General features: G+C 29.7%; 1 protein-coding gene across 2 annotated transcripts; it reads left to right on the forward strand.

Moving 5' to 3' along the window:
* The first annotated feature begins 72 nt into the window (after nt 1-72).
* Nucleotides 73-18213, forward strand: ckn (CRK like proto-oncogene, adaptor protein). Of its 2 annotated transcripts, XM_089073960.1 has the most exons (8): nt 73-541; nt 5588-5927; nt 8368-8646; nt 10602-10925; nt 11569-11906; nt 12717-13103; nt 14335-14790; nt 16211-18213. In XM_089073960.1, exons 2-8 carry the CDS (start codon nt 5594-5596, stop codon nt 16466-16468), a joined length of 2376 nt encoding a protein of 791 aa, XP_088930086.1. In that variant the 5' UTR covers nt 73-541; nt 5588-5593; the 3' UTR covers nt 16469-18213. The 2 variants fall into 2 exon arrangements, with proteins under 2 accessions (XP_088930086.1, XP_011635561.2); XM_011637259.3 differs by lacking the exon at nt 5588-5927 and having other exon boundaries at nt 77-541; nt 16211-17791.
* Nucleotides 18214-18841: the final 628 nt, after the last annotated feature.

Raw genomic sequence — 18841 nt, forward strand, 5'->3', positions numbered from 1 at the left:
TTTATTTTTTCAATATTATTTGTACTTATTTGGATATATTCATTGGTAGTGACTGATAACTCGTACACCCTGGTGGTGGTTATAAGCATTAATCGGCATTGTGCGAGAATCCATTGCGGTGTCGCGTGTCTGTTTTGTTTGTCGCATCGTTTTCCGTACGTAAGTTATAGAATAGTCATTAGGAACGTTCACGTTGTCCTTTATCCGCGGTGTAGTGCTACCGAGTATCGAAGATCTCGGAATAAAAACGGAGTGCGGTCGCTTTGCGCGTAATCACGCGTCGCGCAAATTGTTAGAGCTCACGTCTCCGACGATTCCGACTGAAGAGCGATACTCGCGTAAGCAATGGCGCGAGGGCCTCGATGCTGTACGGGGTCGATGTGTGCTTGGTATAGATGATACATCGGTGCTAGATCCGTGTGGTATGTTGTTTACGTTGCGCGTGAGGATCTATCATCCGTGTTACGACGACGGCGCAGGGTACAGCTTGAAGGACCTCGAACGTGAACCGCGTCGTGAGCCGCCATGAGACGCATTAGTGGTAAGCCATCGCTACAATTCTTACCGAATGTTGCGTCTTTGTGCTTCATTCTCAGTGCTCTTTCTTCTTTCCATCAACGGAATTCGCATTTTCATTATTTTCCTTAAGAACAATTATTCTTAATTTTTGCATTTCCGTGTTAAAGTCATAAGATTATAGAATTGTGTTGGTTAGTCGATATTACACATATGTTATGCGTGGCGCGCGCGCGGTGTGTGTGTGTGTGTGTGTGTGTGTGTGTGTGTGTGTGTGTGTGTGTGTGTGTGTGTGTGTGTGTGGTGTGTGGTGTGTGGATGGTGCGAGAGAAAGAGAGAGATACACTAATTGTTCTGTTTCTATAATGCTATTTCGAAGCGGAAAAATTCATGATAATTTATTCGAATTTTTTCGAATTTCATCGAAAGTAATGATAGGATAAGAGCTATATTAGTGATACATTAAGCATTCACTTACATTTCATTTTATACATATACATACGAAGTGACTCAAATAAAGTGTTACAAATATTTCAGGAATAGATGAATAATATGATAATATATGGATTTATTGGGAATGGATAATATATGGATATATTTCTCCATGGATATTTTCTTATTACAAAGTGGTTTTTTAAATGTGTTATAATTAAATTTTGAGAATCTTGAGAAGGCGGTAGGAGACAACTTTGAAATATAAAATGTGATATATGAAATGAAATATAAAACTCTACGAAAAGAGTAATATAATTGCATTTTATATTAAAAATTAACTCTCTCTCTTTTACTTAAAATATTTTTTTCTAAAATCACAGTATTAAAAATTACACAATGTACCGTCACAAAATGTAGAAATCTGTTCTATGGATTTATAAATACAATAATTAAATTTAATTTAAAATTTAATAAAATTTTGAAAAATCGAAGTATTTTCTATATCTCCAACAATCAAAAAAGACATAAAGCAAAGAATGCGAAGTGCTTGTATATTTATCATGGCATATATATTATTAAATGTATAATGAAACTCAACACAATATTTAGATTAAACATATTTAAAAGATAATCACTAACTTTCCAAACGTTTAATAAAATAAATTTAGAAAAGAAAATTTATTATTAACTTTATAAATGAACCGATAACATATAACAAATCTTTATATTTTCTGATCTAAAATTTTTAGTAGTAACTTTTACTAAGATTTAAAAAAAATATTTTAAGTAAGAAATGGAACCTTATTATGTTACTCGTTTTATATTTTTTGAAATTTTTAAAATTGCTTTCCCTATAACTGTCTCGGCAGGATTCCTAAAATTCTATTGTAACATTTAATTTAAAAGGTTTCTTTGCGATAAGAAAATTTATAAAAATAATGTATTTTTATCCAGCAATTCTAGAAATATTAATCTGTAATATTTTATTTGTGTCATTCTGTATATAATATTTCTTGTATAAGTAGCCATCCTCTTTTATTTAATAAAGTAAAAACATAGATCTAATAGAAATTCGATAGTTTTAACTTTTTAACAAGAATTCTATCATAAGCATAATGATATTACTTATAAAAATTGTCTACTTAAAAAAATGAATAATTTAAGAATGTTTATTTAAAAAATCAAAAGCATGAATAACTTTCATGATAATATGCATATGTTGATATAATAAAAGCTGTAATGTTCTTCCTAACAAATGTATAATAATATATAACAAAATTATTTTATAAATTATACAAATTTTGTCGATTTAAAATTTTGTGGCTACTATCTTCCATTTCTAGTTCTGCAATGTGGCAAAAGTTATATATGCCTCTGCATTCTTTACGATCCTTCAATTATTCAAGTTAGCAATTTATACAATATATACATCCACTGTGTACATTGACATGTAACTTGCGAATTTTTATAAAGGAAATAGAATATTCTCTAGAATGATTAAATCAAAGTATTATATCTACAAATATAAAAAGCTTTTCTTTGTAATTAGAAAACATTAAAAACCGCACACAATAAAATAAACTTTCCTTCACAATTGTATTTAAAAATCCTTTAATTTTGTCTAAAATTTTGAACAAAAAGTACATGGAAAATTCGAGAAAATTTTCAGAAAATTTTTTACAACATTTTAATAAACATGCTGAATGTTTTTTTTTTTTTTTTTTTTTTTTACAAATAATTGCAATAAAATATTTTAATTTGTTAAAACGGAAAGGTTGAAAAAATTAATAATTTAAGTTTTAAAATCTATTCGTTTTTCTTCTTCTTGACAGTTTGTCAATTAATTCTTCTGTCAAGTAAGTCAATATAGTATAACTAGTAAGAGCACTATGTGATATCTTTGATCTCTGTTTCTCAAATCATATGGCGATTTGCCATGTACTAAGTGAAAAAGCAAGAACGATTATAAGAATAATAAAAGCTACTTATGATATACTTATGACTATTTATAACTCGTTCTGCGACTATGTACATGTTGTGTTCAATTTCATTGGGGATCTAGATCTGTTCTCTTTTCTCCGGACACCGTCCTCTTTTTTAAGGCGTCCGGGGACGTCCGGAGGGATTTTTTGAAAGTGTCCAGGGTTTCAAGAAATATTTTGTTTTGATTCCTCTCGCATTATTCTGCATTACCAAATAACACAGGTATCACATAAAAGAGTTAAAATTTTTTAATTTTAATAAAACTTAAACTAAACCTATAATAAAACTTTTTATTGTAAATCAAAATAGTCTATATTTATTTAGTATCTAGTTTAAATTTCTCTTTGCTCTGAATGTTAACAATTAGATGTGAAATAATGATTCATTTACTATTCTAATCAATTTTATTAATTTAAGCGCATTTTTGTATACGTCCGAGATTGCAACCGAAATGTCCGGACTTGTTTTGACTTGTAAGCTTTAGTTTTAAAAAAAATTTTAATATGGCAATCCTAACGGGGGATGCTTAATAACATGGCCTGCACAAGTGAATCTGCGCGAATCCGCATTCCATTGCTGAGTACACTGATAAGTTAATATTAAAGATTATCTTATAGTTGTTATGGAGGTCGCGTGATAACATATGATTGTTAAAATTTTAGAAAATTAGCCCATAATGTAACATTAATTTATTAATTTGTTATTATTTTGATATTTTTTTGGCACACACACACACACACACACACACACACACACACACACACATTTCCAACTAATTTATATTTAATTTTATTTATTCAATTGTTTATTTTTATAATTATCTGTACTTGATTATCTATAAAAATAATAACTAGAAAAAAAAATTGTAATTTTGTTGCAGTATATATCGTATTATAACAGAGTGCCTTCTGCGCTTCGTGCCTAGTTTCTCACGACTAAATTTCGATTCGGGTCTTTATGCGAGCATATCTGAAACGTGTTTAACATCGCGACGACCATGTACTGACCATCGGTAAAGAGGCGGAAAACGATACTCATCCGACAAATCATTTTGTGATAAGTTTATTAAGTGTCAAACAATCGCGCAAAGTTTTGGTGTATAAATTAGCTTAAAATAAATTAAATTAAATAAGTAAATCATATAATAAAGATTTTATTTTTATTCTCTTATTCTTATGGAATATTTGTTCCGAAATATATATAAAAAATAATAATAATAATAATAATAATAATAATAATAATAATAATAATAATTTTGAAGACCATTATTAAAGAGAAACTATACATATTATATTTCCAGTGGTTTGCATGCCATTTTTGCACTCAACTTGCCACATTTTTTTTCTACTATATTAAACAACTCGGTCGTTCCTTCTGTCCTTATTTAATATTCTTTCAATATTTTGCATCGATTCATAGAATGTGTTTTTTTACACTACCCACTCATAGCAGAGACACGGCCCACGCCGTGTTCCGGAACTCGTTCACCCACCTTCAATCTCTATTCGCGTTTGTCACTATCAATGTGCCGTTTTACTGATCCATACGTGCGTCTATATTTTCAGTGCATTTACAATTATTACTGTGCTTTTTCTGTATAAAATTTATACAGAAATTATTTGATCAATCAAATTCAATAAATACATTTATTGTGGTTTCTTTTAAAGATTTGAGAATTGATCTCCTAGTGTTTTAAACCAAATTATTAATTAAAAAGTGATTAATTCCATTAGTATTCTTATTATACTATTTGAATAATTTATTTTACATACAAATTACTTTTGAATTTTCAAATATAATTAGCGTAAACTAATATTTTTGTTTAAATTTTTATATAATGATAGATGTAATAAATCCAGTAATAACATAAAATGAGATAAATTCAATTGAATTAAAACATTAAAATGATAATAATGTTAAGCAAATCGATTATTAAACTAAATGAAGAAACATTTTATAATAAAGTTAGTGCTACAGTGTATTTAATAAATTAAGATGAAGCAAAACAATAATAGTTTTATATGAAAGATATAAAAAAATATTTTGTTGAATTTAACTTGACTTGTATAATCTATTGTTTAAAGATTTATATAAATTGTTATTGTAGCTGTGGATGATTTGGAAAAATTAAAAGATATTTTAATTATTGTTTTTTGAATTGAGATTGGAAAAAACTCAAGCTATGTGTGCAGATGGAAAATTATGATTTAATTAAGCTTTTCTTAATAACTTTATGAAACAAAGATTAGAGAAGATAATATAATAAATAATTACATAAATAATCTGAAAAATGAAATATGAATAATAAAAAATATGAAACACACATGTTATATATCTTAAAGAAAATTTATACAGAATATCTCGCCATAATTAATACTGTTGAAAGATAATTTTGATGAACTTTTTTAATTAATATATAAACATAAATATATAAACATATATTATTCATGACATATTTATGTAATCATAAATACGTTTAATGATACGAATGTATTTTTTATTATATGTTGATTCAAATATCAAAAAGTATAAAACTGTAAAAATGTGCGAGAATCAATGTGACATCGGTACATTGTGATTTAATATATGTGATAATTGTCAGACTTTTGAAAAATTATCTACATTTGAAGTGATTTTGAATAAATTTTAATAGGTGCAAATGGCGATCACTGCCGTAACGAACTGTTTGGGTCCTCCACCCTTACCACCTGGAAAACGATTTTTGCAAAGGTCTTCAAAAAAGTTGTCATCTACTTACAAGAGTTTTCGTGATCCTGCTTTAGAGAAGTGGCTTTCTCATGAAATCCCGGAAAATCTAATGACAAAACTGTATTTGTATGAAACAACCATTAACATGGTTAATGCCAATCAGAATCTATTTAGAAGTTGTTCTGAAGGCAATCTGTGCATGCGTGAAACAACAATGTTGTCGAATAATACGTCTCTAAACAAATGCAGAACTATTTATGGCAGTTGGAAAAACCTGTTACATTGTAAGTGTTCATGAATATTGCATGTTATACAAAATATAATCAGACCAAAATTATATTTCTAATTTAATTAAATTATTATCTTAAAATTAAATGAGAAAATTGATGTTAAATAAAAAAATTAATATTTACATGAAAATAGTTTGTTTTATAAATGATTGGAAAATACTAACAAGGAAAGCCAAGAAAGCATCCACCACTGAGTTTGATAAGCTTTTAATATGTTATATTTTAGAGCAAAATAAGGAATTTTATACATGACCATACGCACTTTTAGGAGATAAAATACTTGGGAGGGGCGGGGGGGGGGCAGTATTTTTCTTTCGAAGCAAATATCATCGAAACTATAAGAGATAGAAAAAAAATGTTTTGAATAAAAGTTGAATCGTTGCAAGAGTAATTTGTAATAATAATTATAAAAAGTAAAATAAATTTTTTTAAACAGATCTCCTACTACTTCATATTTTCTTTAAAAATTTTGTATTTTCTTAATAAAGAAATTAAAGATTATTTTAATACGAATTCAATCATATACGATAAAGTTATTTTCCAATATATTTTCGAAAAATAATTATAAACATACGCATACCATCATATATATTATATATACTATATACGCACATATCCGTATCCGACTGTGCGCTCGATTCTTCATGCGGCGTGTCCTACTTCCATTTTTCGTAATAGGAAATGATGATAAAGACAAACGCATTTTTATATAGGAAGTTTTTATTATGTACAACGAGAAAGACACGTAATACTTGAATGAGATCAATGCAATAAGATTATAGTGTCAAGATATGAAAAATAAAATATGAATGATTCAAAGTGCACGTGTAAAATAACGGATATCAAATATTTTAAGTATTAAATATTTTATTCTTCATATCTTGATATTATGACCTTGTTGCATTGATGTTGCATTGTCTATGCAATATACATTAGCAATAATATTATGTTGCATTGATAATTTGAGAAGTGAATAATATATAAGTATGCAAAGTGTGGTGCACTTCATCGAGTAAATGTTTCAGTAAGTTTTTTTCATTATTTACATAATAAAATTTAGTACTTTATATTTTTTATTATTACTGTTCTCCTTTATTATTTTATTTCATTTTTATTGTACACAGTTTTCTTCTTCAAAATTGATGGATCTCCTATGGGAATAGGATATTCAAAATGGCGCTCTTGACATGTTTTGTACGTAGTGTTACGGTAATCAAATTTTTTATCAAAATGAAACTGAGCATACTTTTTAAGGCTCGGATCTCTCGCTGCGCGACATGGAGGCATATTGTGTGAGGTAGGATCCGTTTGACTATGTTGCAATTGCAATCAACTACTCATAGCGTTTGAACAGAGGAAAACCTCTAGGCACCAGCCGCTGTGAGTGGCTGCGATCAATCGCAACGTGGTCGCAGGACGCTCCCGTTGTGTGATATCAGGCGAGAAATGACATGTAAAAAGTTTCTTGCGTCATATAGCTTTATTTTGTACTTTTCCCTTAGAAACATGATATTTACGTATTCTTAAAACTTGTAAAAAATACCAATAGGATATCTGTCCGATAAATCATGTAAAAGTGTAAAATAATTATTGAAATAATGGTCATTGCTCAGCTGTCGGAAACAAGTAGATCTAGTGATCTGGTGATTTCTGATAGTTAAGCAGTGTACATTATTTTAAGAATTATTTTACACTTTTACGTGATTTATTGGACGGATATCTTATTTTTTGATATTTTTTAGTGAAGTTTTAAGAATATGAAAATATCATATTTTTAAGAGAAAAATACAAAATAAAGCTATACGACGCAAGAAACTTTTTACACATCATTTCTTGCTTCTGATGTCATAATTCAATATGGCTGCAGCGAGAGAGCCGAACCTTAAGAAATGCTGATTATGAATCCATTAATTAAATGGAAAAATCAACAATGGCGGATTCAAAATGGCCGATACAAAATTTTTATGCTCGATTGAAATCACATATTTAACATATTTCATACAAAAAGTGAATGCGCTGTCTTTCGAGATCTTTGGAGCATTGCCAAAATAGAATCAGAAACAACTAGATCTAGTGATTTCTGATAGCTAAGCAGTGTTACCATTATTTTACACTTTTACGTGACGTATTGGATCAGATATCTTACTTTTTGGTATTTTTTTCAAATTTTAAGAATATGAAAGTATTAAAAGTACAAAATGAAGCTATATGACGCAAGAAACTTTTTACATGTCATTTCTCGTCTCTGACGTCATAATTCGATATATTAGCGAGAGAGACAATCTTAATGTAAAATTTAAAAAAAATGTTTTCTACATAATTGTATTAATAGTACATAATTTGATAATTTGTAATGATAATTTATAATATTAATAAATATTGGCATGTATCGCAATATTTAGTTAATTGAAGCTTTTTTTTTTATTATATATAGTTGGCGGTATGAGTCGGCCGTCCAAAGTCGTGACTCAAGCAAAGAAAGTAGCACCACCAGCTGTACCAGACGTATTTCGACATTCCGGTTCCTCTTTTGGCTCGGTTGGATATGCTAGCAGCGAGGATAGTTGCTTCCTGTCTGGAAGTGGTCCCGGAGGTACGACTGACGATGGTTCTTATGGGATGCCATCTGGAAAAAGTCCGGGACCTATTTTTACCCATTCGGGCTTCGCCTTTCCGCAAGTGATTGGCAAATATGCTCATGCCGAAGATCAAGGTATGAGTTATATAATGTGACATTATTAAACTAATTTTTATCGCAAAAGCACAAGAAGTGTCGTTTTCAAACAACAAATGTATTAATTATTTTTTAATTTCTTATAATTTTTAATTTTTATCTTTGATATTTTTCATTACTGTGAATAAGAGTTTTATCTATCGTAACTGGTGAAAAAATTACAACATTGATCTTCAACTTTACAGTATTCCACTTTGTAGTCAAAGCTGTTTGAAAATGTTGCATAATGTAGCCGTGCAGAAATAATGGCAAAAAGTTTAACATCATTTTGGAAGATTTTAGAAAACGATTATCCTCACCTTCATCCTCATATTCATCCTTAAACTCTTTTTTTCTATCTCAACATTTGTTTTATTATTGCAACTTTTCTTCAGTCACATTTTTCAAATGCATCTTCCATCCTCTATTTTTTTGCAAATTCAAATATTTACATACTTTTATTTTTTCTATCTTTATTCTTTTCCGTCGCCAAGTTATTTTCTCTTTATCTCTCCTTTCTTTCCCAAAACTTTGTAATATTTGATTTATTCATGATCAATACGTCTCTTTCTGTCTAAATCTTCCCGTTTCTTCTGTTCAGTAACATACTTCTTATTTTCCTTATCATCAGTTAATAATACTGTCACCTGCAGATCACGAATGTGTATTTTCTTCTTTTACGCTTTCTCTTTTTTTTTTATTTTTTTATTTTGTTAAATTCCTTTTAAATTCAACAAAATATTAAACATATTAAATATTAATAAAAAATATTAAATATTAAACAAATATAAGTTATGGAACACATACTTTATTCCTTTTGCACATTAATTGTTACATTTATGCTCTCTTATCTCATTTCTCTTGTCTTTTTTTATAATTGGAATTATTTCTTCCTCTTTCTAATTTTTCAGTCATCCTTCCTTCTCCATATTTTATCGAACATAATCCTTGCTCATTCTTCCAGTCCTTGTATCTCTATATTTTCATACTCGTCTTAGTACACCGTTTTCATTGATTTATCTTTCTTTATTTTCTTTATTATTCTTTACTATTCCCGAAATTCTCCACGTCTACAAAATGTTTCTTAAATAGCGCTCATTAATTATAAAGCGACATTTTTCATTAAAAAATTAAAAATCTTGAACCATTTGTTCCTACATTATGTAATGAAATAATAATTGTTGAGAAAAGTTGTTATTGAGAAAAATAAATCTAATCAACGCCGTTTTGAACAACGCTGAGCCGTTCACTCACAAGTGAGTGAATCGTACACTTGATAGTTCGTGAGTGGCTCAGTGCTATCTTCGGCTCATTCACGTATACTCAACTAAAGGACGACGCTGATTCGATTTATTTTTCTCAATAACTAATTTATTATTCAACATAGAAAAAATGATTCAAAATTTTTCAATTTTTAATGAGAAATTTCGTAATATAATTAGTGGGCACTATTTAAGAAATGCACATCTATCTCTTTTTTGTTTTCTTCTTCCTCTCTCCATTTCTTTTTTCATTCTTTGTTCCACTCTTCTTAAAAACTTCTAAAATACTCAACAACTGCCGTTCCCTCATTTTAATTTCCTTATCTTTTCCTCCTTCTTGTTTCATTATTTATGATTTCTTATTTTTTTTTTCACTTTTTTTATTCTATTTTCTTCATTCTACTTTTTAAAAAGTTTAAATAATCTTGCGATAATCATAGTTATTTCATCGATCAGATCAAACATTTTTTTATTTGTTCTTTATCTCTTAATAGTTTGATTTTTAGTTTATTTTATCGTAGGATGATCTTGTTAAAATCGAAACATTTGTGGTAATATTTGTTTATACATGATATATTTATTGATAAACACTAGTATTATTCAGCCTAGCTTTTGTATTGTTATATGAATTTTAAATTTTATTTTTAATTGAAAGATGTGCTACAAAAAACAAATGAATGTTTTGCTTCTTAGGTATCGATATGACTCAGAGTCCTGGCAGGGATAGTCCTGGTAGTTCTGGATCAGGTTCCGGTTCTAGGCATTCTACTGCATCATTGGATTCTGGGAGAGCATCCGGATATCATTTAGGACCTAGAGGACCAGGTGCTCTTGCCTCATCTCCTAGATGCTCCATTAGTTCTCTCGGAAGTCATCCTGACCGACCGGCAGATCTCGATGTCGTTCATGCTTGGTTGACTGAGCTTCAATTCGAAGAATACTTTCCTTTATTTGCTTCCGCAGGTTATGATCTTGCTACTATAACACGCATGACACCAGAAGATCTTACAGCTATAGGTAAAGTAAATCTACATTACTAAACATTAATTATATTTACTTCGTAATTTATAGATGTTATTCATAGATATGCAATATGAGGTATTTAAATCACAGACTTTTATATAACATTGGACAACTAACACTTGTACAATAGGACTCGAAAAAGTGATGCAAATGGTAGGGATAACAGTTATATTTTATATGGGCAAATGATATTGGATGTTTAGCTTTTGAACAACGTATACGTATTGATGAAAGATAAACATCAAAATACATTGTGTTAATATTGTGACAAACGTTTATAAAATGCATTGTGCCTATATGAATATATTGAAAACTTGAATCCCTTTATAATTATGGTGTAATATTTTGGACATCTTATGTAAAATTCCCATATAAATATGGCAGCGCATATCTGTGTCTCATACCTGGTTATATTAGTTAGGAGTCTAGTATTGTCTAGAAGTCTGTAATTTAACATGCATGTGCGCACATACGCGTATGTACGCACATACACAAAACACACACACACATACACGCGCGCGCGCGCGCGCACTCATGCCTACGCAGTCACGCGCGCCGACACACAACACACACACACACACACACACACACACACACACACACACACACACACACACACTTATATATTTTATTACAGGTATCAAAAAACCTAATCACAGGAAACGATTAAAAACGGAAATAGACAATTTGAATATAGGAGATGGATTACCAGATCATATACCTGGCTCATTGGAAGAATGGCTTAGGCTTCTCAGGCTTGAGGAATATCTTGGTGCTCTTCATCAACAGGGTATGCGATCCGTTGAGGACGTGACAACTCTCACTTGGGAGGATCTTGAAGACATCGGTATTGTACGATTAGGACATCAAAAAAAATTATTGTTGGCAATTAAAAGAATTAAGGATATTCGCGCCGGCAAGCGTATACAACCGCTTGACCTTGTTCGCTTGCCGCCACATCCTGGACATACACAAGTAAATCATATTCTCTATTTTTATTAATATTAGAATCTACGATAGGAATATAATTATTTAGATCATGTAATTTTTCTCTAAGATGAAAAAAATAAAAAGTGAAAAGTTTTACGTGAATATACGATCATGTAACTCTTCAGGCGGAAATGTAGAATTTTTCACGTGAACTTATTTTGTCTTAAAATTTACTAAGGAAAAGACGGAAATATATCTCTCTCTCTCTCTCTCTCTCTCTCTCTCTGTCTCTCTGTCTCTCTCTCTCTCTAAGGGAAATAATGAGAAATAATAATAGAATATATTCTTGTTACTATTGCAATAAAAAAAAATTGTTTTTTAAATATTACGTGCATTAAATATAATTACAGGAAGTTAAAATAATAAAATTGATAATAGTATATGATAATAGTATATGATAGTATAATAGTATAACAGTCATTAAAAATGTTATTAACAAAAAAAGTTTCATGAAATGAAATTTTTATCATTTGGAAGACTGAATTGGGTTATTTAGGAATAAGGGGCGAGGAATAATAGAATATTTTAGGAAAGAAAAGAATCATGAAATTCATTGGATGTAACGTAGGATTTCACTTTTTACATATATATATATATATATATATATATATATATATGTGTGTACTTATACATGATCACATTATAATTTGTGAAAAAATTTATACAGAATAAGCAGAAAGTGAAAAGTGAAAAATTTTGCTCAAAATTACATGATCAATACTGTAATTACTTTGATTAATATATCCGAATAATAATATATAATAAACAATTAGATACACAATTTGTAACTTTTAGGACGTTATTATTCAACGAGGAGGACCTGATTTGCCATCGCCTGATGAGGATTGTTCCTCACCTGTACTTAGATCTTTTCAAAGAAGTGGAAATGATGTCACTTCTGGTATTACTTGGAAAAGTATGTATGCCGCATTTCCAACTGACTATAACATAGTTGGTTGTATTAGCTCCCGAGGAAAATCTTTGGAAAGCTTAGAAGATGCGCCTCTTGGCTTTCCTCCATCACCAGCGCCAGTGTCGCATCCACAACCTCTCGATTGGCGTCCACGTAGTTTTGAAGATGGTGATCTTACACCTACAAACGATGCTTCCGTTATAGATGCTGGTGGTGGTACTCTTCCACGACCAAGACATTGCCTTGTTCGTCCACGACCTGTAGCTAAGGTATTTAATTATTTTAGATGTACAAATGTCTAAATGAAAACAAAAATACATAGGCGAGGAAAATTTCTGTGCTGATTTAACAATTTCAATTTAAACCACATTAGCCCTTTAATAGTAAAATAAAGTAAACGTACCAATTTCTGAATAATTTAAAAAAACAGTTAGTTAATATATAATCGATTTAAAATTCTAAAAGAAATCTATTTTAACAATGTTGATGAAACATTGTTGTAATTATTTATGAAATTATCTTGGAAAATGTTAATAATCAATCTGTTGGTTCGAAAACAATTCGCGAAATAAAAAGCACAATTTTTTATAATATATATTAATTTTATTTTATTTGTATTACAAAGATTTTTAATAAATATTACAATAAAACGAACTAGTTTTTCTCTGTTCGAGTCGGGCGTGTTTATCTCGAGCGCGGAATAGCTGCCGGTCGCAATGGATTCAGTTAATTAAAATAATTATTGAGAGAGAGATTTATATATATTAACAACTGAGATTTATTATAACAAAAAAGAAACAATATAACAACTGCTTAACACAATATTCGTTAGATCATACCGATGCATTGAAATAGCTGTCATAATATAATTCTCTCGCGGAGATTGCGCCGGAGCGCGATAGTTAGACGGGAGACGGATGTATAATTATGAGCGTGATATTCGCGCGCGATTTTCGGCTATCGGTGGGGCGGTCGCGAGTTGTCGCACGCGTTGTCGCCTAGCGATGGGCGGTCGTAAATCACGCTGACTTGCCTAATTCGCGAGAAGGCGGACTCTTCGGTGGTTCGCTTACGGATGAACGTAGGTATTAGATATATTTCGCACGGTGCGTAAAAATGGCTGGTATCCAGAAGGATGTCGGAGGTATAATACCAAACTACGTTAAAATTTATGAGAATAGTTCTCGTAAATTTTAGTAGTTTGGCATTAAAACTTTTTTTCGTATTATATCTGATTTATTTTTAATTTCTATGTATTTTTATCATAATTAGTTATAGTTAGATGGAGTTATTACATAAAAAATTGTAGAATTTTTTCCACTAGAGAAAGTATTTTCACCATGGTTATAATGAAATTTCGTAATGTAGTCGAAAGAGCTGATCAAAGTGCACAAAATCCAATCAATTTACGACATAGCTTGTTTTGAATATGACTTTGATTTTGATTGTAAAACATATATATATATATACACACACACACATACACACATGTCATTTCAGGTTACAGCAACACCTGGGCAATATAAATCTCTGCCACGAGACCTGGATAATAAATATCAATTAACATACGGATTGGAAAGTAGTCCACATCTTCCAAAACGATGTCCTCCATCACCTCCAAGACGACAGAGTTCTAGAGACACAACTGGTTCTTCCATTGTAGGCGTTAGTGGCACTGCAGTCGGTGATATCGTGATAGACTGCAGCGGGCCAGTGCCAACCGCTTCATGTGATGATCGTCACATTCAGCATCATCATCAACATCATTTGCTTCATCGTCTGTCGCCACAACCACTGGCGCCCACGCCGGCACCTTCCACACCATCACAATTAAATCAGCCATCTTCTTCCATGTCACGTTCGTGGGGTAACGTCAATGTTAATATTAACGAAGAACATGAACTAATTGCATCTCTCGCCCTGCAGCATCGTAATGGATCAGATGCTAGTTTTAAAGTATGTTTATCTCAAGAATTTCTAATCTATGCACTTAATCTTTATAGTGTAATATAAGCATGTTATATATAATTCCTACATATCTTTATTCTATTTAAATATTTACATTCAAATTTAATTTATACATTAAAAATTTACATAATATAAATATACAAAATATCATAATTCGCAGGTTACTTTGTAAGACGCGAATTTTCACATAAGTCTTACAATTATTTTGTGTTTACAATTATCAATATTATCTTAGGATCGAACCAGAGAGAGAGAGAGAGAGAGAGAGAGAGAGAGAGAGAGAGAGAGAGAGAGAGAGAGAGAGAGAGTGTCTGTTGTAAAACTATTACTTTGAACTTGTATTAAGCTTGTATTAAGCTATTGAACTGCTCTACCTTATGATGAATTTCTGTATTTATTAGGACTTATCTAGAATTTTTGGTTTAATAATTTGGTTAAATAATTTTATCAGAAAGAAGACATTCCATATCTGTGAATAAGGAAAACTTTGAGCATACGTGTCCGATGATTTCAGGAAAATTCCGAGTAATGGTATATGTCCGATTACGAACTTTTTATAAGCAGATAAAACGCGTTAAACTGCATAGAAAAGCAGTGTGATTTTGTAATTTTTCTAATTTTTCTAATTTTTCTAATTTTGTGATTTTTGCATGTTTATTCGAGGATCTTTATCTTAATTATTTTTTTATTAATCATTGCGAAAATTGCAAAATGATACAAGATTTGTTTATTTAAGTTTATCTGTTTTATCTGTCATGAAAGATGATCTGCGAATTATGAAATACACTTACAAGAAAACACAATCAGCATCCTCCGATTTTAATGAGCTTCGAATATGTTAAAGTACAGACAAAAATAAGAGACATATATTTTTTTTACCTGCGCTTTTGCAAATCCAATTTTTTTCTGAGTAAATATTGTCCAAACTGTTAAAGATATGAAAGAAATTTTAAACAAAAGTTTTACGATTGCAAGCGCACTTTACAACGGCGCATTCGAATTTTTCAAAAATGTTTTATTTTTTAGCACACTCTCACCCCCTTATCTTTAATTTTCAAAAATTTTTAAATAAAAACAAAAATTAAAATTTTATGCTGAAAACAACGATATATAAGGAGATCATTTTCCAAAAATGCATTTTTGAGAAATAAGTGAGAAATACTTCTAATATATGCGCTCCATACATATTTGTTTTATACGGAGCGGTTTCCTTAATATGCGAGTACGCAAATAAAAAAAAAATATGTGTTTCTTTGTTAGAAGACAATTGATTATTTCATTATTTACAATCGTACTTTTCCATAATTTCATCTGAGTTGCAACATTATAATATTAAATATTTGTTTTTAATAACATATACTTTATATATATATATATATATATTTTTTTTTTATTTTTATATTTATAGTCAAGTTCCAGTACAGAATCAGATTCATTACCATTTGCCAATGAGAATGCTGGCACAATAAAGCAAAGGACTGGTCGACCACAAGAATATACGGCTGGTCCTAATACTAATATCATCAGCGATCATATAATCAATCATCATTCTGATGATGGTGAACCTGCGGATGTTTTGAATGACATTGGGAATATGCTTGCCAATCTGACAGATGAACTTGATGCGATGCTCGAAGAAGAGAAACGCCAGGGCCTGAACTCATAATCGTTACTGCCTTTGTTTGCACTTTTCTAATTGACTAATGTTACCATAGAAAAGCAAGCTCGATGGCTTTGATGCATAAATATACTTTAAAATAAATAAATATACTCTAAAATAAATATACCTTATTAGTGTAACGTATATAATTAGGTAAGTAGATATAACTTACGACAGAATAAATTGATATAAATTGTATTGAGATTCGAACATCTTAAATTCTAAAATTTTTAAAAATACATATTTACCGATACAAGTAAACTTATATTTTTATTGCAAAAAATTGAATCTTTAATTCTAAAAAGCGACATATTTTATCACTATAAATTAATGATAATATTTTGTTTGCAATAAAAAGATGCATAATATATATTTGAATGTATTTTTGCCTAATTTATGCTTTGATAATTTTTGCATTTTTTTTAGAAGAGTTTACTTTTGCATAAAAATATATTGAATGTTCCAGCAATTTTTCAAACACAGCTATAGTATTGCATATATAATATTGTACAATTTTTTTTATTTTTTTTTTTTTTTTGAAAAATAGAGAAAAATAGATATAAGAGTATTATATTAAGAGAATTGAATTCTTTTTGTTATCTTTTTCTTTTTATAATGGACAATATTAGAGGGACAATATAGAAAATGTCCCTCTATATAAAAATCATTAATCGACATTAGATTCAACTTTTGGTCTGATTTTAGCATTGAGCAATGCTCATTGTTTTTTCTTTGCTATTCGCGACTTGCCAAATTATTTATGTTTTGTCTTGAGAGTGGCTGTATTATGATTACAATGTGATTAAAATGTTTTAACAATAGCTGGAAACAAGATATGATTCTAGTGTATTTGTAATATAGTTGCTCTTAAGATAGAGTATCACATGTATAACAGTGCACTGTTGCGCGGTTTTGTCAATATTATTTAAGTCAGAAAATAGGAAAATAGCGTGAACGCTGAAAATTGCATCTGATGCCGATGATTATAATAAATTAAGATAAGATCTAGGATCTTCTAACAAATAAAAAACTATTAATATGATAAGAGAGAGGGGAAGAAAGAATAAAATATAATTTTTTAATATATAATATATAATATATTTGTATAATTATATGATTTGTACCACAAATCGTGTTACTAACAATTTAAAAAGAAATGAATGTTTTCTGAATAGGAGTGTATTTTCCGTATAAAACTATTTTACGATTTATATTTATAACAAATCTTAAACCTGACCCCCCCTCTTTCTCCCCCTCTCTCTCTCTCTCTCTCTCTCTCTCTTTCTTTCTGTATATATACATAAAATTTGGTTTTTTGGTACTTGTACATTCCAGTTGATATTTTTCCTCTTCCGGTCCTTTGTTAAATTAATAATAGACTTCAAAGGACTTTTTACTCATAATTAACAATGTATAAAACCAAGATACAAAGGAAGATAATTATGTGTTCCATAATTCAAATAAATTATTCCGGATGTTAGAAGGATATTTATTATAAGGAGTTGATTAATAAAATTAATTAACAGCCTTAGCTGCTGAATATGAATTTATACAAAAATCTTTTATTTTTTAAAAGACCACGAGATACTAATAGTGTTTTGTCTTTTAACAAAAATTCTATAAGAGATGTTATCAATCACTTCATTTAAAAATTCAAGCTAATATGGTTTAGTACAGAAATATAAATAATGTATGCCAATTAACATTTTGTATTTATCTGTACTAATAAATATAGAAATGTATACAGCTTACTATTGTATAGTTATATTACAATGTATAATACAATATACAACCAGATATATATGCAAAGCAGTTGGAAAATATTCACATATATTAAATGAAAGTAATATGATATATGCTGTGGGAATACTTTTGAGATAAATACTCGATAAATAATCTTTTGAAAGTGTACATTATGTTTTGTAGTCTAAATATTTTGCAAGAATTTTTTGTAACTATTATATATAATATATATCCTTTCTTTATTAACAGATTCTGGAATATTACGAGATAAAGACCTCTATCTAGAATGAAAACTTTTTTATATCGATATATCGAAATTATAATTGTTTTTAAGTAGGACACATTTAAAATTGTCCAATCAGTTTACGAAAAACGTGTAAGATGTTATAGCAACATATAGGACAGTACGACGAGTTGCTTATTTGTATATTGCGCGACAAAGTTTCGCGCGTGGTCCCGTCGGAGCTCTAACTTATCGGTCTGATTTACTCAGGCAGGGTCGATAACATCGATAACGCTAAATATAATAAATAAAGGATATTGAAATTAAGATAATTAGATAATTTATTAAAATTAATAACAAATTTCTCAAAGATATTCTTTTATTAGAAATAAAATTATCCGAGTATCCGAGTA

Source organism: Pogonomyrmex barbatus, unplaced genomic scaffold, assembly GCF_055798465.1.
Source record: "Pogonomyrmex barbatus isolate J1 unplaced genomic scaffold, ASM5579846v1 scaffold16, whole genome shotgun sequence".
In the NCBI taxonomy this organism is placed as follows: domain Eukaryota; kingdom Metazoa; phylum Arthropoda; class Insecta; order Hymenoptera; family Formicidae; genus Pogonomyrmex; species Pogonomyrmex barbatus.